The following is a 21731-nucleotide window of genomic DNA, read 5'->3' as shown; positions in this document are numbered from 1 at the left end:
AATGTGATGTCAATGTAATTTGCATTAAGAATTAATATTTCTGAAAGCTAAGAAATACTAAGAATATTTATACAAGTAAATATATTTGTCTGTTAAATCAGTACCACACTTGTGATTTATATTTCATGCTAATCAGATCTGAATAATGAAAGAAATTCCTTATTTAACAATGGTTTGCATTCTTCAAATAATTACTTTCCTTACACTTTACCTGCCTAGGTAACTGACCACATTGCTGATCATGTGTAATGATAATGGCTTTTAATGTCAATTAGAGGAATTTGTTACAGATGACTAATTCACTTTACAAAGAAATTTCTAGTTAATTTACAAAGAATTTGTAAGGAATGTTTAGTGTCCTGAATTTCCTTTTTTTAAGCTGCATTTTCTTTTTTTCTTTTTTTTTATTTACTTATTTGTTTTTGTTTTTTTAGAGACAGGATCTCACTCTGTTGCCCAGTCTAAAGTGCAGTGGCACCATCCTAGCTCACTGCAGCTTCAAACTCTTGGACTCAAGCAATCCTCCTGCCTCAGACTCTCAAGTGGCTAGGAGTTCAGGTGCACGCCACTATGCCTGGCTACTTTTTTTTTTTACTAGAGACAGGGTCTCATCTCACTATGTCACCCAAGCTGGTCTCTTTTAGGGTTAGTTTTAGGGTTAGCTTTAGGATTAGGGGCTCAAGCCAAATATATATGCCTATAAGCAATATTACATCATATCTCTGTTACTGTATGTGAGCATAAATACATCTATGCATATGTGTGTATGTATATGCAAAAATTCATGTATATGTACGTGTATTTGCTTCCCTCCTATATGGCAAAATACCATTAAAGAATGGCCCATAGCCCAAGACTGTTGTACAAATAAACATTTCTATTCTAAATTTGATTTATGTACATGTTGATGCCTCTATTTGTATGTTACATATTTCCTTATATGTCTAAAAGTATTCATGTTTATGTGTATGTTTGTCTTTATTCCTAGTTAGATCTTTTCCTAGGCCCTGCGTCTGTGATTCACTCCAGACCATAGCATGGATTCTATTGTTCCTTGAGAGGGGCAGTTTCAAAACAGGAGACTGAGGCTGGGCTCAGCGGCTCAACACCTGTAATTCCAACACTTTGGGAAATCAAGGCAAGAGAATGGCTTGAGCCCAGGAGTTCAAGACCAGCCTAGGTAACACAGGTAGACCCCATCTCTACAAAAATTAAAATTAAAAAAATTAGCCAGGCAAAAGGATTGGAAAGAGAAGTTGTCAGACGTTGGTTTTCAGCTTTAACTTCTTGTCTGCACAGAGGAAAAAAGAATCTATAGGAAAATTTTATATTTTTCTCCAAGGAGCAAGGAACAAACTACCAATGTTTTTAAGTTGCAGACAGCATCTGTATATCCAGTACAGAAATTTTATTTTAAAAGTTCACTAAGGGCCGGCAATGATGGCTCATACCTGTAATCTCTCCCTGCACTTTGAGAGGTCAAGACAGGGGGATCACTTGAGCCTGAGCAACATAGCAAGACCCCATCTCTGCCAAAAAAAATTATTTTTGAAAAATAAAAGAAGACATGCATACAGCCAACAGACACATGAAAAAATACTCGTCATCACTGGCCATCAGAGAAATGCAAATCAAAACCACAATGAGATACCATCTCACACCAGTTAGAATAGCAATCATTAAAAAGTCAAGAAACAACAGGTGCTGGAGAGGATGTGGAGAAATAGGAACACTTTTACACTGTTGGTGGGACTGTAAACTAGTTCAACCATTATGGAAAACAGTATAGCGATTCCTCAAGGATCTAGAACTAGAAGTACCATATGACCCAGCCATCCCATTACTGGGTATATACCCAAAGGATTATAAATCATGCTGCTCTAAAGACACATGCACATGTATGTTCACTACGGCACTATTCACAATAGCAAAGACTTGGAATCAACCCAAATGTCCATCAGTGACAGACTGGATTAAGAAAATGTGGGCCGGGCGCGGTGGCTCAAGCCTATAATCCCAGCACTTTGGGAGGCCGAGACGGGCGGATCACGAGGTCAGGAGATCGAGACCATCCTGGCTAACACGGTGAAACCCCGTCTCTACTAAAAACTACAAAAAACTAGCCGGGCGAGGTGGCGGCGCCTGTAGTCCCAGCTACCTGGGAGGCTGAGGCAGGAGAATGGCGTGAACCGGGAGGCGGAGCTTGCAGTGAGCTGAGATCCGGCCACAGCACTCCAGCCTGGGTGACAGAGCAAGACTCCGTCTCAAAAAAAAAAAAAAAAAAAAAAAAAAGAAAATGTGGCACATATACACCATGGAATACCATGCAGCCATAAAAAAGGATGAGTTTGCGTCCTTTGTAGGGACATGGATGCAGCTGAAAACCATCATTCTCAGCAAACTATCACAAGAACAGAAAACCAAACACCGTATGTTTTCACTCATAGATGGGAACTGAACAATGAGATCACTTGGACTCAGGAAAGGGAACATCACACACCGGGGCCTATTATGGGGAGGGGGAGGGGGGAGGGATTGCATTGGGAGTTATACTTGATGTAAAGGACAAGTTGATGGGTGCTGATGAGTTGATGGGTGCAGCACACCAGCATGCCACAAGTATACATATGTAACAAACCTGCACGTTATGCACATGTACCCTAGAACTTAAAGTATAATAATAAAAAAGAAAAAAGAATCATTTCAACATGCAATCAAAAAAATAATAATAATAATGTATCAATATTAGTTCAACTGAAACAAATGTATCACACTAATGCAAGATTTGTTAATAACAGATAAGAACTGTGCAAAGGAGAGGGATAAATGGAAACTGTACTTTCTGCTCAATTTTTCTGTAAATGTAAAGGCTATTAATTTAAAAATATTCTCAAATAGAAAACTCCAGACATAGAAATAATAAATAAATAAATAAATAAATAAATAAAATAAATAGCCAGGTATGGAGGCACACACCTGTGGTCCTAGCTACATGGGAGGCTGAGGTAGGAGAAGGGCGTGGGCCCAGGAATCAAGGCTGCAGTGAACTATGATTGTGTTACTGCACTCCAGCCTGGGTGACAGAGTGAGATCCTGTCTCAAAAATTAAAAAATAAAAGTTCACATAGGCAAGAGAGAAAATAAGAACAGATTCTGTTAAATAAAATTTATAGGAGGTGATTGGTTTGGACTGAGCTCCTGTACTAGGCCTAATAGACCAAACCAAAATGGAGTTACCCATGCTGAAGTTCCACTCACTAAGCCAAACTAAGTTGTTTATCTGACCTTCCATGAAATCAGGAGAAAGAGAGGTAATAGCCAAATCCCCAGATGGGCCAGTTTTAGCTAGCATGATAAGGAAATTCCCTCTGGTTTCACCTTTACAAAGAAGGTAACCTTGCAACGGGAACCCACTCTTTGTTCTGTTTCTGCTTTCTTCAGCCATTTTCTGACTATAGAGTCAACCTCCTCTGCTCAGCTCATCAGAGCACTCATTTTGAGGTGCTGCCTGATTAGAGTTGCAAATAAAAGCCAATTGAGATTTTTAAGCTAAATTTGTTTTGTTTTTGGTAATTCTAAAAGGAAAATGGAAAATGAGTGGAAGTAGAAAAGAATAAATGGGCTTCAAACACTCTACCTGCTAGTGGATAAACAAAATAGTCAAGTTCTTACCTTTAAAAAATGTATAAAGTACCTGATTCAAATGCATACCTGTGAATGCATGCAGACATAAACCTCCACACTGGAGTGTACATTTACTCCCTTTTCTCTAACCAGTATGCTACTGCCCTACTTAATGGGCATTTATCTTGCTTCTGCATGAGAAGGGTTAGGCCTTTTCACACTCTTGACCCTTGTATTTCAGGGTCACTCTCAGTTCCAGATCATTCAACCCAGACCTAACCATCCTCCTGGCCTCAGGGACTGGCTCACTTGAGCCAATCAGACCAACCAGAGACAATATTGGGCATTTTGTTTGAATGATTTGGAAGAGGTCCTCCCTCCTTCTCATTGTGCTTGATGCCACGAGGATGTAGAGTTTGGAGCAATGGCAGTCATTTTGGCCCCATGAGGGAGAGACTGAAGCTGCCAGGGGATACCACAGGGGCCTGAAATGAAGCCAGGACTGAGAAGAGAAATCACATCCTGATGACACCATGAAAACTCAGGATCCAGCCATTCTTGAAGCCAAGGTCTAGCTCTGGACTTTTCAATTATAAGAACCAATAAGTTTCTCTTTTTTATTTTCCTTAAGCCAGTTGGAATTAGGGTTTTTTGTTTGGTCTTTGTTTTGGTCATTTGCAACTGGTAGAGTCTTAACTGATAAATCAAACCCTGACAGCCTAATGATGACATAAGAAATACACAGAAATTCAACTGTTCAACTGCCTTTCTCAGTCATATGCCAAGTGTGTCCTCTTTCTTCATATTTCTAATTCTTTGTTCATAGGGCTTGAGCAACCCTGTTAAAGGGTGCAATTTAATCAATGTACATCTGATATATCAAATAATAATGCCTTTTATAGGTATCATCTACAAAATCCATTTTATGTATATTTTTAAATCCAAAAAAAAAAACACTAAAGGAGACAGTAGTCACAGTTTAATGATTAAGAACTAACTAAAATGTTTTAAAGTTTACTTGGCACTAAGACCTCATAGCTAGAAAGGGGTAAGGGCCAGGTCTTCTTTTCGATATTGTTATCTTTATGTCCATTATTCTTTTCATCACATCACAAATATTTTTATCTTCAAAAGTATAATTGGCTATATGTACAAATAAGACATAAATATTAAGCAGATTAAGAGATACAAGACTTTGTTAAATAGTATAATCTTACCTAAATCAATATCTCGAATTCCCATGTACAATTCAAGAACATCATCAATCTTTTCAATTGCCTTTGCTTTGGTTTCAGAAGGCTTTATCAAAAAAGAGAGAAATAAGATATTATATAACAAAATCTCTTGATTGTCAGGGCATACACAAGAGAAAGTCTGTAGTGGGGCCAGTTCATGATTGTATACTTCAGCTGATTTTAATGGAAATATATCTAGAATGTGCTCTGTAACTAAATACATATCAATACAGTAAATATTTATTTTTAGTGTCTGCACTAAGAGTTATGGATTCGAAAAAGAAAAGCCAGGAACACCATCCGCAAGTAGCTAACAATCTAGAAGAGGAAACAGATGTGAAAATAAATAACATGTAACAGTTTTTAAAGGATATAAAACTTACAGAAGCATCACAGGGAAGGAAGCAAATTTATATCGCTAACAGTCATATAAGACTTTAGAAAGAAGGTGGCTTGGCTGAGCACAGTGGCTCATGCCTGTAATCCCAGCACTTTGGAAGGCTGAGGTGGGAGAGTTGCTTCAGCCTAGGAGTTCACGACCAGCCCAGGCAACATGGTGAGACTCCATCTCCACCAAAAAAAAAAAAAAAAAAATCAATTAATTAAAATAATTAGCTGGGTGTGGTGGCACATGCTTGTAATCTCAGCCACTTGGGAGGCTAAAATGGGAGGATCACTTGAGCCTGAGAGGTCTAGACAAGCCTGGGCAATATGGCAAGATTCTATCTCTACCAGTTAATTAATTTAATTAAAAAGTAACCAGGTGTGGTGGTATGCACCTTTAGTCCCAGCCACCCAGAAGGCTAAAGTGAGAAGATCACTTAAGCCCAGGAAAATGAGGCTGTAGTGAGCCATAATTCTGCCACTGCGCTCCAGCCTGACAAAAGGGCAAGACTCTGTCTCAGAAAAAAAGCAGGATGTCTTAAGAACTGTGGTGGGTTTTGTTTTTTGTTTTGTTTTGTCTTCTTTTGTTTTGTTTCGTTTGAGACAAAGTCTCCTTCTGTTGTCCAGGCTGAAGTGCAGTGGTGTGATCTCAGCTCACTGCAACCTCTGCCTCCCAAGTAGCTGGGATTATAGGCGTGCACCACCACGCCCAGCTAATCTTTTGTGTTTTTTTAGTAGAGACGGGGTTTTCACCATGTTGGCCAGGCTAGTACAGGCGTGAGCCACCACGCCCAGCCAAGAACTGCGTTTTCAATGATGAAGAGGAGATAAACAGGAGAGGATACTTCAAGTAGGATGTAATAGATAGGCAAAGTCTAAGTAAGGTCAGAGAGTCATGTTAGAGGGATGCCAGAAGTCCCATGTAGCTGGAGAACACAGTGACAAATACGACTAGCTCTTGAGGGGTCCTGTGTACCATGAAAAGGATTTTGGTCTTTATTGTGCAGGCCGGAGTCTTCAAACTTTTGATGGTTCATCCCAATAGTAAAACATTTCTGAACAAATACCCTTATTGTGTATTTTTAACTTTATTGTATGTATTGTTTACAAATTACAAATGTATTACCGTATTAATATATTGTATACATTATAAAAATACACCAAAAAATGAAATTTTATAAGAATGAGATGATATAATAATATTTTTAAGATCATTTTTGTGTTATGTATTAACGGTACCAAAACATTTTTGTTCTTCCCAAAACAATTACTAAACATTTCAGTAGAAATATTATTTTAACTTTTTGGTTTAATATTTGGTAAATTCTGCTCAGTTTATTTCAATACTTGGCTTTAAATGGCTTCATAGCTGAAAATGAAATTGCCCAAAGATGTTAACTACTCAACTATACATGCAAATGTAGAATTCATGACTTAGATTATAAGAATTTCATGTTACTTTCAATACAGTTATAAGTATATATTGTTTTGTAGTCTCAAATGTTATTAAAATCATGCACTGTATAGCAAATAAAAATCTATTTCCTTGAAGATATTAGTACAACTTTCTCACATCTTTATTTATAAGAACTAAACCTTAAAAACAATAACAGACAATATATTGCTCTTGCCTTCATTACAATGTATCTTGAATTGTCTGTATAAAGCAACAGGCTATGCAAACTAACAGGTATTAACCTTTACATCTATCCAGGCACGTTTTAAGTTATGGTGACAAGTGACAGTACTCCTCATACACAAATGGCCACCAATATTTTACCATTCTAATATTTCCTATTTGCTACGGAACAGATCTGGATCTATCACCTCTTCTCCATCCACATGCTGTTTGCCAGTGTTTAGTCCTCATCTTTTCTGATTTGCAGAGGTTTCCTATTTTGTCTCCCTGCCTTTGGTCTTCACCCTCTCAAATCCAAGCTGCTCAACAACCCATCCCCTGGAACCAAGGGATTTTTCTAAAACACAAAACTGATTGTGTTACTCCCCTCATAATTCTTAAATGGCTCCCTCATTATCCACAAGGCCCTTCACATCCTAACCCCAGCCCATGCCTCCAGCCTCATCACCTCTAACTAGTACTTCCAGCACCCCACACTCCAATCTCATGGACAGCTTACAGGTCCCCAAAACCCATTATTGTTCCATGCCTAGAACACTCTTCTTCCCCATTTTCAACTCACTTACTCATTTCTTCCAGAGAGAAACTCTTCCTGACCTCCTTTTTTTTTTTTTTTTTTTTTTTTTTTTTTTAGATGGAGTCTCAATCTGTCACCCAGGCTGGAGTGCAATGGCATGATCTCGGCTCACTGCAGCCTCCACCTCCTGGGCTCAAGTGATTCTCCTGCCTCAGCCTCCCAAGTCGCTGGGATTACAGGTGCCCACCACCATGCCTGGCTAATTTTTATGTTTTTAGTAGAGATGGGGTTTCATTACGTTGGCCAGGCTAGTCTCGAACTCCTGACCTCAGGGAACCCACCCACATCAGCCTCCCAAAGTTCTGGGATTACAAGCATGAGCCACCGCACCCAGCCTTCTGACCTCCTTTCTTTCCCCAATCCCTGACAATGGTTGATCAGCCCCTTCTTTGTGATACTGTGTATCCTGTACCTGCTTCCATTAACCCTATCCCTATGGGTTGTAATAGTTTCTTTTCATGCTTCTCTCCTTTTAGAAGAGAAACAGGGTCTTTGTTCTTCTTTGTATCACCAGCGCTTAGACTGTGCCCGTCTCAGCAAGCACACATTGAATAAAGTATGAGGTTATGCAAGTGGTTTGTCTCTGTGTGCCCACCTAAATCCCATCTTGAATTGTAATCCCCACGTGTCAAGGGAGGGACCTGATGGGAGGTGACTGCATCATGAGGTGGTTTCCCCCATGCTGTTCTCGTGATAGTGAGGGGAGTTCTCACAAGATCTGATGGCTTCAAAAGTGACAGTTCCTCCTGTACACTCACTCTCTTCTGCCACCATGTAAGATGTGCCTTGCTTCCCCTTCACCTTCTGCCATGATTGTAAGTTTCTTGAGGCCTCCCCAGCCATGCGGAAATGTGAGTCAATTAAATCTCTTTACTTTTAAATCACGCAGTCTCAGGTATTCTTTATAGCAGTGTGAAAACGGACTAACACAGAGAATCTTACACCATTTTCAGAATCTGTGCTAGGTGATTAAGGGAGTGATTTGTTTCAAATCCTATAAATCCTTTAAATCCTTAAAGTGTTTGAAATTAGATTTTAGGTCATTTGTGTCAAATTTAATATTAGCACCAAACCGCTTTTTCCTTTCATTATGAGCTATTTTTAATTGCCCTATTTTACTAAACAGGCTATGAAAATAGGAATGGATTTTTAGATGTTTATCTTTGAATGAATCTTTCCTACCTCCCCAGGTAGATCTTAAGCTGCTCTTTTCCATTGAGGCACCTTTGCCACAGCAGGAGCTTAACAAAGAGGGATGGATGATTTAACCCTTAGAAGATGCTCTTCCTCCTGAAGTGATGTGGAGTTTTTCCTGCTGACCTGCTTCCTCTGTGAGCTGTTTAAAGGTCTGCTCATTTTTCCTCACAGCCTCCAGCAAAAGGCAGAGCTGACATTCTCCCGGCTCCCCACAGCCAGCTCCTTCCCCTCTGTTCTTCTCTTCTCTGATAAATTCCTTTCTTCCACTGAGATTTGCTTATTCATTCAATAAACACTTACTGGCCTTCAGCAATATACCAGGCAGTGTGCTGGGCCACAGAGGGAAAATAAAGGCTCCAAACACCCAGAAGTCACTGCCCTGGGTTTCCTTCACATACCTCATCATATCTCCTTTTCAAAACACTTTTTGCTCTACCAGGTCTCTTCATTGCCATTTGCCTCCGATCGGTCCTTTCATTCTCCCAGAACCCAAGCATTTGACTCAGGATCTTCCTCTGGATCCCCCCAAAACTGATAACACCCTGGGTGACTTGACACTCCTAAGGACAGCCTTGGCCTCGTGGGTTCCTTAAGTGTCCGCTTCAACAATCCACCCTTATGACCAACCCTGGACATTGTCACCCAACAAGTTCTGGGATCCACTCTGTGAAACAGCCTCAAAACTGTTCACCTGTCTCTTTTTTCCTTCAAACACATAGGAACCCAGACAGTGTTCACATACAGAGAGACACTAGAAGGGCCCAGTGCCTTGCCCCTGCCCCCTGGAGCTCACAGGTGTCAGTCACCTGCTCGACATCCTGTCTGCCCACAGGAGGGTTGCTGCTGCTGTGGGCCTGCTGCTTGACACTCGGAATCCTTACCATCACCACCCCAACCCTGCAGTTTTCTTCTTCCACCCTTCTTGCCTCTAGCTGTCACTTCTCCTTCTGGTGTTTTTCACTCAAACACTAACCTGTATATAGATAAAGTCAGTCAAAGGGAAAAACCCTTGCTTTTCTCAAACTAAAAGAAATCATTTATTAATTCATCAACGCACCAAAGATTTCCATTCCTTTGGTATATCAGGTCCTATTCTAGGTGCTGGGGATGCAGCAGTGAACAAGACATGTGAGCAAAGGAGCTAGACAGTAGACAAAATTAATCAAAGATAAAAAGAGTCCTAGGGTGTTTAGTGCTGATATGGTTTGACTGTGTCTCCACCCAAATCTCATCTTGAATTGCAGCTCCCCTAATCCCCACATGTTGTGGGAGGGACCTGGTGGTAGGTAACTGAAGCATGGGGGCAGGTTTTTTCTATGCCATTGTTCTCGTGATGGTGAATAAGTCTCACGAGATCTGAGGTTTTACTAAGGGCAGTTCCCCTGCACACACTCTCTTGCCTGCTGCCATATAAGACGTGCCTTTGCTCCTCCTTCACCTTCCGCCATGATTGTGAGGCCTCCCCAGCTATGTATAACTGTGAGTCCATTAAACCTCTTTTTCTTTATAAATTACCCAGTCTCAGGTTTGTCTTTATTAGCAGTGTGAAAATGGACTAATACAATTAATTGCTTTGACAGAAATTAAGGGCGTGGAAGAGTGGGCAGTGGGAGGGGTGGAGGGAGTTGTTGTTTATACAGGATGCTCGGGAAAGGCCTTTGAGATAGATAATGTGTGGGCAGAAACCTAATGATGGCAAGGGAGCAAGCTATGTAGATAAATGGGCAAAACATTTAGGCAGAGACAACAGCAGTACTGACAGCCTGAGATGGGGATACACCTGGAGTGTTTGGGAACAGTAAGGAGACCAGCATGACTGAAGCAGAGGAAGCCAGGGCAGACGGGTAGGAATTGAGAACAGAGAAGAAACATGGAGTTTGGTCACACTGGTCATTCTGAGGACTTCAGCTTTTATTCTGAATGTCATGGGAAGCCACTGGAGGGTTGTGAACAGAAAAGTGACATAATTTCTCCTGCATATTTTAAGGATCATTCTGAAGGTTGTGCTGAGCACAGGTGGAAAGAAGGCAAGGTTCGTGAACACAGGTGGACTAAACAGGTGATTGCAATATCCAGGATAAGATGATGGTGCCTTAGGGCACAGTGGTGGGCAGGGGCGATGAGAAGTCATTGGACTCCAGTATCTTATAGCAGTAGATCCACTAGGATTTGCTGATGGAAGCGACGTGGGACATGAACGAAAAGAGTCAAAGATGACTACAAGGTTTTTTATGTGAGAAGAGGAGTTTAGGAATATAATCTTTCATTATCAAAATCTTCTTTTGTTGACTCCTACAGGTGGCTCTGAAACTTTTTCTTGGCTCTCAGAGAGCTTTGGTTGACTTAAGTTTTTGAGATAGTCCAGCTGTCTAGAGAGTCTAGAAATGTCACCTACAGGTAGCTGAGAATTTCTATAGATCACAATCTCTTCTCATGTCCTTAACTTCTTCATTTCCTTTTTAAATACCTTCAGTAATTTCCAGATTGTTTAAATAGGCAATGAATTAAAAGTCCAAGTTTGAATTAGAATGAATGGAATTTTATCCAACTTTGTGAGTTTATCTTTATTTCCAGTTCCAATAATCACAAATATCTCAGCATTTCCAAGCAGAACAGGAAGTAAATGAACATAACATACCATTTCTTCCACGGTGGCCGGACCTTTTGATCTCAGGCGAAGTGTTGCCCTTCCACAACCAATTTTTTCTCCTGATGACTTTCCAGCCTTTGACCTCGGCTCTATTTCTACAATACAATGAACAGGGAAACATACATATATGCAGAAAGCATCCCAACAGATTACTGTGAAAGCTAATGTGGTTTATATCACAAAACTATATACAATTGTTATAGAAATTTGATAAAAGGTAGGCCTTCTTATAGAATTTCCCACAGCAAAATAAATTTACTTGCCATCCATTATTCTTATGGGAGAGTTTTTATGAAAGAGTTCTAACTCTAAGAAAAGGGAATATGTGAAATGTACAGATGGGAAAGACAAAGTTACAAGGAAGAAAAAATAAAACAGTAGGCTTTATAAAAAGAGTAAAGAGGAGTAAGTGGCTTCATCAAGGTCACAAAAAAGAGAAAGAATCATGTCTTGAAAGAAGAGAGATTTCTTCTCCCAATGGACCAATAGAAAAAGAAGAAACAAAACAAAAAAAATTTAAAGAAAAAAAAGAGAGAAGAGAGGGACAAGAGCACTATTATTTGAGGATCTACCCTCCGCATGATGCTTTACATTTAAAAATCCCATTTAATACTCATACCAACCTATGAGACAGGTGATTGCCCTCATTTTACTGATAAGGGAACTGAAGTCAGTAAGAAGTGGGGCTGGGATTCAAAACTGGGTCTTGCAGATATAGACCAGATTTCAAAGTCCATAGCTTTCCTGAACAATGCTCCAGCCCACACCTCTTGGAAGCACAATGGATAAAATCAGAGTTAACATACTAACAGAAATAGGGTCCAAAAGATAAAAAGCCTGAAAGCAGGTTCCAAGGAAGGAATTCCCCGTAGCCAGCAAGGACAAGAGCAGGGAGCAAGAGTCCACAGGGAGCCACTACTTTCCTTATGCTTGTTTTTTCTGTTGTGTCTTATCCTGTATTTGCAAACTAAGAGTCACCACCAAATATGTTACAAAGCAGTAACATAAATGAGTGGAAGGGAAGGGCAGTGAAAGAGGGTGATTGGAAGAAATGTGCCCTACATAGGCCCCACTCCAATAACTTATTGTGCTGTAAGCCATGTGTAGCCAGATCACCCACTTTTTTTTTTTTTTTTTTTTTCAAAGAAACTGGAGACTCAGGCCAGGATGATTACAGTAATCTCATGCCTGAATCTCAGCACTTTGAGAGCCCAAAGCAGGCAGACTGCTTGAGCCCAGGAGTTCAAGACCAGCCTGGGCAACAAGGTGAAATTCCACCTCTGCTAAAAATACAAAAATTAACCAGGCACAGTGGCACGCGCTTATAGTCTCAGCTACTCAGGAGGCTGAGGTGGGAGGATTGCTTGAGCTCAGGTGGTCAAGGCTGCAGTGAGCCATGATTGCACCATTGCACTGTGTTGCCTAGGCAACACAGTGAGACTCTGTCAAAAAAAAGAAAGGAAGGAAAGAAGGAAAGAAAGAAAAGAAAAGAAAAGAAGGAAGGAAGGAAGAAATGAGAGCGAGAGAAAGAAGGAAAGAAAGAAAGAGGATACTCAGAGTTTTGTGTGCATCTCCTGATTTTTAAATTTTTTAAGCTTGGGCAATTAAATTAAACTTTTAAAATCAACATATTGGCAAAAACAAAAGAGATCTATGGGTTAGATTCCAACCACAGGACACTAATTGATAACCTCTGCAAATACCGTGAGCTTCCTTGACCGAGGACTCTACATGGCAGCACTACAGGGGAAGAGGCAGGTGGGGAGGGGATGCTACACTAAAGCAGGGGTCTCCAACCTCCAGGGCTGCAAACTGGTACCAGTCCGTGGCCTGTTAGGAACTGGGCCACACAGCATTACCTTACAGCTTGAGCTCTGCCTCCTGTCAGATCAGCAGTGGCATGAGATTCTCATAGAAAAGGAACCCTATTGTGAACTGGTCATGTGAGGGATTTAGGTTGTGCGTTCCTTATGAATCTAACTAATGCCTGATGATCTGAGGTGGAACAGTTTTATCCCAAAACCATTCTCTCCTGCCTGCCCCATCTGTGGAAAAAATTGCCTTCCATGAAACCAGTCCCTGGTGCCAAAAAGGTTGGGGATCCCTGCAATAAAGAACCGGAGACAACCAAGCACTCCAGTGATGCATCACAGGATAGGGTGGTGAGTACGAGTAGGCAGTGAGGCCTGTGCAAAGCTCTTATGACACAGACATCAAGTGGCCTGCATTCTTTCTTAGAACCTAGGTGATATGGTTTGGCTCTGTGTCCCCACCCAAATCTCATCTCGAATTGTAATCCCCATAATCTCCACATGTGGAGGGAGGGATCAAGTGGGACGTGATTGGATCAAGGGATGGTTTCTCCCACGCTGTTCTCATGATAGTGAATCAGTTCTCATGAAATCTGATGGTTTTGTAAATCAGTTTTCCCTGCTCTTGCATGCTCTCTTTCGTCTGTTGCCATATAAGATGTGCCTGCTTCCCCTTCCTGAGGCCTCCCCAGCCATGTGGAACTGTGAATCAGTTAAACCTCTTTTCTTTATAAATTACCCAGTCTCAGGTATTTCTTTATAGCTGTATGAGAACAGACTAATAAACCAAGATAATTCCCATCTTCAGCCAAGTACTGTTTTGCTATTAGGAATCTACACCAAAGTGATTAAGGATTTTGCATATTAATTTTACATATTAATTTTGACCTGTATTCAGGAACAGAATCACCAAAACAAAACATAAACCTTCCTCTGAGAATAAAATTATTAAAAATTAGCATGTAATGAGTACACTAGCCCCGCCTAACCAAAAACCTATAAATAGTGACTGATGATTTGGGGAACATCCAAATGCTAATCCTGGTGACCCACCATTCACAGGAGACCAGAGCTGTATCAGCAAGCCTATAGTATTGGTCTTGCCAGTTACATTATGTCCTGTGTGAGGAAAGAAAGAATTCTCATGCATTCAGCATAGAGTTTCGAAAAGAGTACCCAAAGGAAAAGATTAAGTTGACTTGTCATCAGCATTGTCCAGGATTCTGTACTGCCCAGCAATGTAAGTATCCCCAGCCCAGAGTCATGTATATCCCTAAAGTGGTGAAGATAGCCTCGTCTGAATGGTAGTAAACTTAAGACACGCAACGTCCTTCCCTGACCCTACTGCAATTTCACCAAGCAACCTACTTGATACAGTCTGTCTGCCCATATAAATTTCCTGCAGGGTGAAAAATGAACTTCTCATCTACCACATGTGCTTTGGTTTACCACTGATTATACTATTCTAATTGTAAAATAATATATTGCCAATCTGACTTTTCAAAAAGTGTCTCTTGTAAGTTTGGTGAGCATGATAGAGCCCTGAAAAACTGAACAACTCTACATACATTGAAAAAAATAAAAATAAAAAGGTTTCTGGGACCTACAAAGCTAAGGACCCAGCCTCTGGAATGTGGGGCTTCATAAAGGTTATATCATCCCTGCCTAAGAAGTCAGCTGGCCTCTCTACATGATGTTTCTATCTTATCTTGCTCTTATCTGCAACACTGGTAGCCAGAAGGGAAAATGTATGTAGCACAGAACTTTTCATTAATAAATTTTATTTGACAGAGCAGTTTTAGGTTCACAGCAAAACTGAGCAGAAAGTACAGAAGGTTTCCATATGGCCCCTATTCCCACCACACAGCCACAGCCCCTCCCATTATCAACCTCCGACACCAGAGTAAGACTTTTGCTACTACTGATGAACCTACATTGACACACTGTAATCAGCTAATGTCCACAGTTTAGAGTTCACTCTTGGTGTTACACATTCTATGAATTTGAATAACTGTATATTATAATATATACCCACCATTGTATTATACAAAATGGTGTTACTGCCCTAAAAATTCTCTGAGCTTCTCCTATACATCCCAGGTTTTTTTTTTTTTTTATCATCATGGATTTGCTAAGCCATCATCTCAAAAGTGGCATCTCAAAGCTAACCACTTGGTGGCACCAAAGCAAAAGTTAAATTTTAAATTCTGGGTTGGACCAGCCTCCAGAAAGGCGGTTTTCACCTCTAAGGAAACAAAAGCCATGTTTGTCTATGAACCTATAACCCAGGTACATAAATCAATCTGTTTATACACAAAAACAAGCAGGATGGTCCTGTTCACCCACAGGGGAAAAAACAGGTTTCGTGTTTTTGAAATGTTTTGGAGATCACAAGTATTTACAGTCTGGCCTACTCTTGGGGTGCTGGCCTGTCTAAGCATATCTGGCCAACCAGATCAAGCCCTAAATCAGTCACTTCACATGAACGGATCTGCACGAGGCTTCTCTTGGGGCTGCGTTATGAGAGGGATGCAGTGGATACAGCAGGCACTGGTGACCAGCCTGCACCTGCAGTTAGCTGACTCACTAGATGCACCAGGGCTCCCAGTTGAGGGTACTGGCCATCCGCCTGCCATACATCACTTAGGGCACAGGAACGCACAGTGTGTGGGTGCCTAACCGCTCCCACAGTGGAGTTGCATATAGCCTAGAAGCAGTCAGGTTTGTTCCCAGACCTTTTTGTGGCAATTGTATGTTACTCTAATTATGTGCTTTAACTTAAGAGTACATGAGCTGATGAAATGAGTGTAAAACAAGGAGTTATTAATGCTATGAAAACTAGGTTGATGGTTGACTGCCGTGGATAGACTCCATAAGGGTAAGTTGCAAAAAAAAAAAAAATTAGGTGTGGGCAAGATGACTCTAGGAGATTAGAAAAAATATTTTTGGCTGGGTTCAGTGGCTCACGCCTGTAATCTCAACACATTAGCAGGCCAAGGCAGGAGGATCACTTGACCTCAGGGTTCAGGACCAGCCTGGGCAACACAGTAAGATCTCGTCTCTATGAGAAATTTTAGGCTGGGTGCTGTGGCTCATGCCTCTAATTCCAGCGTTTTGGGAGGCCAAGATTGGCGGATCATTTGAGCCCAGGAATTCAAGGCCAGCCTAGGCAACATAGTAAAACCCCATCTCTACCAAAAAATATAAAAATTAGTCAGACAGGGTAACGTGCACCAGCAGTCCTAGCTACTCAGGAGGCTAAAGCAGGAGGATTGCTTGAGCCCCAAGACATCAAGGCTGCAGTGAGCTGTGATCACGCCACTTTACTTCAACCTGGGTGACAGAGCAAGACCTTGTCTCAACAAAAAAAAAAGGAAAGAAAAACAAAATGTTTCATCAGCCAGGCATGATGGGACATGCCTGTAGTCCAAGCTACTCAGGAGACTACGGTGTGAAGATCATTTAAGCCTGGGAGTTTGAGACTGCAATGAACCATGATTGAAAAGAAAAAATACTTTTAAACAGCCATCATTTCACATATCTGTTTTTTTTTTTAATGAAACAGAACCCACAGATATGCATTAAGATTGTGATTATATAAGACAGACATCTTAGAACTCCAATTTGTATCCTCTACTCAAAGAAAAGGCCTTTTACATTAAGAGTGATAAAAGAATGTACACTTCTATGTTTTAAAACATAGAAATGGGAACTTTCTGTACTTTCTGCTCAGTTTTTCTATGAATCTAAACATTGATTTTTAGTTTTTATGTCGGGAACATGAGTGCAGGTTTCTTACATGCATATGCTGCTAGTGGTGAAGTCTGGGCTTTTCATGTACCCATCACCCAAATAATAAACGTTGTTCACTATTCACATCTATGTTTTAAATTAAAATAAAATGTTTATATACACATGTATCTTTCTTTACAAGAGCCTATTTTAACTGACATTTTCAATAAATAGGCAAACCCCTAGTTTCTGCTATTTGATGAAGTTCAGGTAGAGAGACAGGGAAATGGAAAAGGCAGAAAGGTATCTGTCTTCCTCCCAAACGCCTGTGCCTGGGTCCTAGGGAAAGAAGTGCTGACAGAAGACAAAAGCACTGTTTTCAGGAGTAGAACATCCAACACGGCTTAGCTCCTCAACTGTTGAAGGACCGGGCTGTGAGGAGGCTGGATATTCTCCCCACTTCCGCACAGAACGAGGCCTTGTTCGGGTCCCACAAGAGCCCTAGTTGGCCCCGAGGATGGAGCAGCACTGACGGGGCATGGGCAGGGGCCATGATTTCAATGTGAAGTGGGCACAGATGCACACTGCTGTAGCCAAGTTGCTCAGCGAGCAAGAAATAGCCCAAAGATGCCCAGAGGGAAGAATGGGATGCTATGGACACAGAGAAGGTCAACAAGGTGCCTAACAGGATCACACTTCCTTGGAGCACATGTGAAACCCTTGAGAACATCTGGAAACAGTTGTAAAGGAGGAACATTGTAGTGGGCTGAGGGCCTGTGTGAAAAGAAGGTAGGAGAAAAAAATAATCAGTGGCATTTTGGTGACAAACAGGAAACAAACCAATTACTTTCAGTTCCAAACTGTGAAATAAACCTTGTTCTAACATTTCTGATTAGATCTCTGCTGAAAGTGAGACCCTGATAAAATTTTCCTGACTTCTCAAAAGCATATTATCTGGCTCTCTTAAAATATCTTACGAGAACTTTAGTACTGAGGTCTGATTATCTCTACCATCACTCTGTTTTCAAATGCGGTATCATGATGCCTGTAAGTAATGTTCTCAGCTGCATTCTGATCACTGATTATCTACTGGTTTACTTATGAGAAAATTAGTATTTTGGTTCAATCTGTACTGTTATCCATAGTGTTGTGGTTAAGAACATGGACTTTGGAATCAGAGCACCTTAGTTAAAAACCCAGCTCCTCTCCTTGCAAGCTGTGTGAACCTGAGGAATAAGTTCCTATCTACAAAAGATTTACACCTATTTACAGCATTGTTTTAAGCTCTCAAATGACTACTGTATGAAAGATGTTTTGCCCAGTGGCCTGGCTCATGTTAATAGAACACTGCTGCTAGAGTTTACAATTTGCTTCTGCTGCTGTGTTTCAACCTGGAGAGAGGGAAATGCGCTCTTCCACTCTCCTAACGAAACAACTTATATAGGTTTTCTCTCTAAAAATGAAACATGCAAAAGTTCCTCTTAAAACGTTCAGAAAGCTATCACTTGAAATGCTAGGGGCAAAGGTCTCTTCTTTATTCTGTTTTTCTTTTTTCTTCTATAAAACATATGATTTCTCCTTAAAATTTAGAGGAGGGTGGAAACAACAGATGGCCCCTACCATTGCTCCATCTGAGATCCTCTAAAGTGGATGAGTGTAAGCCCAGCTCCTCACAGGGCACTCAGTAATGGGCTCCTTCCAGTGAGGAAGGGGAAGAAGAGCCCACTGAGGGGCCAGAGAAAAGAGTAAAATCCTTGGACTCTGTGGTCTCTGTCCAGCACCCCCCACTGCCCCAATATCCCCTATTGGAGTTTTATCACACCATGTGGGCAAGCGACCATCCATATCACCACTCCATCCCAGAAAAGTAAACATGCAGCTCCCTCCCCTAACCACCCATGTAGGGTGAACTCAGCTATCTCGTCAAATTCAACAATCAGTTTCTGTACTTTCCATCTCTGAAGTTACAGAGCACCAAGAGAAACATCAAAGCGTGGCCAGGTGGCAAGTCAGCAGCACTCTGCAGGATGTATGCACCAACAATCCTCAGCATTGCAGACCCAGGAATGCTTATTTTTTTCAGTGTTCCCAGAGCTGATCTGAATCGTAGGGATTTATTCACACTAACTAAATTCACAAAGAACAGATCTCACCAAATCAGTTTATTAATCCATAGGGAGAGATGCTATCAAAGGCCCAAGTGGGCTCCCATGCTTTATTCTCACACACCTGAGACTTCCTGGAGAAAGTGATTTATAAGCAGAGACCCGACCATCACAGGTAAAGACAGCAAGGCTAGATGGGTAAAGGGGAGGAGTAGAGAGGGGAAAGTGTTCCAGGCTATATAGTTCAGCAAGTTCAAAGATTCCAAAAGCGATGAATGGAGAGTTTACATTTCCAAGTATCTCCCATCTAGGCAACTCTCAGTTCATTAGTTCTCTATCCCTTCCAGAAATGATTCCCTTGAGGTTTTCTTCCCACTGGGTACCTGAGAGGTTAGTGTGCATGTCACCAGAGCAAAGGACTTTGTTTTTTTGTTGTTGTTGTTTTTTTTTTTTTTTTTTTTTTTTTTTTTTTGAGGTGGAGTCTTGCTCTGTCACCCGGACTGGAGTGCAGTGGCCAGATCTCAGCTCACTGCAAGCTCCGCTTCCCGGGTTTTACGCCATTCTCCTGCCTCAGCCTCCCGAGTAGCTGGGACTACAGGCGCCCGCCACCTCGCCCAGCTAGTTTTTGTATTTTTAGTAGAGACGGGGTTTCACCGTGTTAGCCAGGATGGTCTCGATCTCCTGACCTCGTGATCCGCCCGTCTCGGCCTCCCAAAGTGCTGGGATTACAGGCTTGAGCCACCGCGCCCGGCAAGGACTTTGACATCAAGGACAATTCTCTCAGGACAAGACTACTAACATGGAGTTCACAGTTACATATCGTATACAGACATATTTGTTGGATGTGCAGTGTTTTCAGATTTTTTAATTAGTCGCAACTTTTTAAATATTGGGTGATTTCTTTTTTTTTTTTTTTTTTTTTTTTTTGAGGCGGAGTCTCGCTCTGTCGCCGGGACTGGAGTGCAGTGGCCGGATCTCAGCTCACTGCAAGCTCCGCCTCCCGGGTTTACGCCATTCTCCTGCCTCAGCCTCCCGAGTAGCTGGGACTACAGGCGCCCGCCACCTCGCCCGGCTAGTTTTTTTTTTGTATTTTTAGTAGAGACGGGGTTTCACCGTGTTCGCCAGGATGGTCTCGATCTCCTGACCTCGTGATCCGCCCGTCTCGGCCTCCCAAAGTGCTGGGATTACAGGCTTGAGCCACCGCGCCCGGCCGGGTGATTTCTTATAAAAACTAAAATTTTAGGTTTCTCTTGGAGAATGACACATTTCTACAAAGCAATAATACTTAGCTCTAGTCAACAGCTCTACCGGGCTCTGCAGCTTTCTGCCCTCATTTTCAGGTATCTCTCAAGTTGTAGAGGTTCCCTCTACAGATGGCGACCTATCAAGCATTATATGCTGTTTCTTAAACTAGCATTATTCTTAAAGATCAATTTTATTTCAAAAGAATAAAAACACACTATATTCATCTAGGGATAGTCAAGGTAAATTATTTGGGGTAAGTCAAAGGTAGTGCCTTTTTAACCTAGAATTGACTATATCCCAGGTAACAGCATATAAAATTGTTTATATGTTTTTAATGCTCATAAAACTATTATGAGATAGGTATGATTATTATCCTAATTTCATGATTCAGGAAACCAAGGCTTGGAAAAGTGAAATGATTTCACCAGGGTCATAGACAACCGGGTAAGTGGGCAGAGCTGGACCAAAAGGCCAGGCAGGTCCACCCTAGAAACACTACCTCATTTTGTATTCTATTAAAAGTTATGAGTTGCCATTGGTAAATAACATTCATTAGTTATTTTAGTACCCATTGGTCATTTAACGATCACTGTGGTTCAGGGGAAGCTGACCGCTCCTAGCTTCAGATATGGGACACAAGAATGGGCTAAGCTAAACTGATTCCCTTCATCACAGTGATTGTTTCAGAGGCGAGCATGTGACTAAAGGCTGCAAGGTCAGAATAAATCTCAGGACTTTTGCTAGAAATTCTGAGCCAAAGTCTCTCTCCTCTTCTGCTCTGCATGAATAAGAAAGCACATGGTCCCAGCAGTTGCTGACCACCATCTTGGGACACAGTGTGGAGCTAACCTTAATATGATACCTAAATGTTGAAGCAGATGCATCAGACAGGACATCAGAGCAGAGAGACAAGGCAAGAAACTGGGTCCTGGTCACATTGTATGGGCCACACACAGGGTTTTGCTAATGCCAGCATCACTCATGGACTGCTGGTTTGTATGATTCCCGTTTCTGCTTAGGCAGTAACAGTTTAGTAGGGTTTAATAGGGTTTACCATGGTCTCCAAATGAAAGACACCTCACAGATACAGAATTCTGCCCAAGTAGTGAGGCAACCCATCTGAAAAGACCTTCCAATGCTTAGATATACACCAACAGCATTGTCCATAAACACATGCTCCCTACCCCACATCGACCCCCAACCTACGTACACACTCTAGGATAGTTGACATAAAATCTAGCTTGTGTCTCAGAATTTAAGATTTTAACTACTCTCCCTTTTTCCCTGCATCCTTCCTCTCTCCAATATTTCTGAAACTTCTTTAGAATAGGCTTTAAAAAAATACAATTACTAGGGTGCTGAGACAGACCAAAGGCAAGGAAAAGGAGGCATATACTGATGCCACCTGCATGAAGGTGGCAGTTGTCTATTGGATCAAAAGAGCTGCCCACACATGAATGAACCCCACAAGCACACAAAGGTGGCTCAACCATTCCATTGATGAGACAGAACAGGGCGTGATGCATATCAGA

General features: G+C 41.4%; 1 protein-coding gene across 2 annotated transcripts in view; it reads right to left on the bottom strand.

Moving 5' to 3' along the window:
• GIPC2 (GIPC PDZ domain containing family member 2) overlaps positions 1 to 21731 on the bottom strand; it is a 99646-nt gene that overhangs the window by 16767 nt on the left and 61148 nt on the right. For both annotated transcript variants that reach the window (XM_033225386.1, XM_033225388.1), the window contains exons 4-5: positions 11295 to 11401; positions 4842 to 4923 (exon numbers count right to left, since the gene is read on the bottom strand). In XM_033225386.1, the coding sequence (XP_033081277.1) occupies positions 4842 to 4923; positions 11295 to 11401 (189 nt within the window). The remainder of the gene's footprint in view (positions 1 to 4841; positions 4924 to 11294; positions 11402 to 21731) is intronic.

This window comes from Trachypithecus francoisi, unplaced genomic scaffold, assembly GCF_009764315.1.
Source record: "Trachypithecus francoisi isolate TF-2019V2 unplaced genomic scaffold, Tfra_2.0 Lachesis_group12, whole genome shotgun sequence".
NCBI classification, from domain to species: domain Eukaryota; kingdom Metazoa; phylum Chordata; class Mammalia; order Primates; family Cercopithecidae; genus Trachypithecus; species Trachypithecus francoisi.
This window is presented reverse-complemented; position numbering and strand designations above follow the sequence as displayed.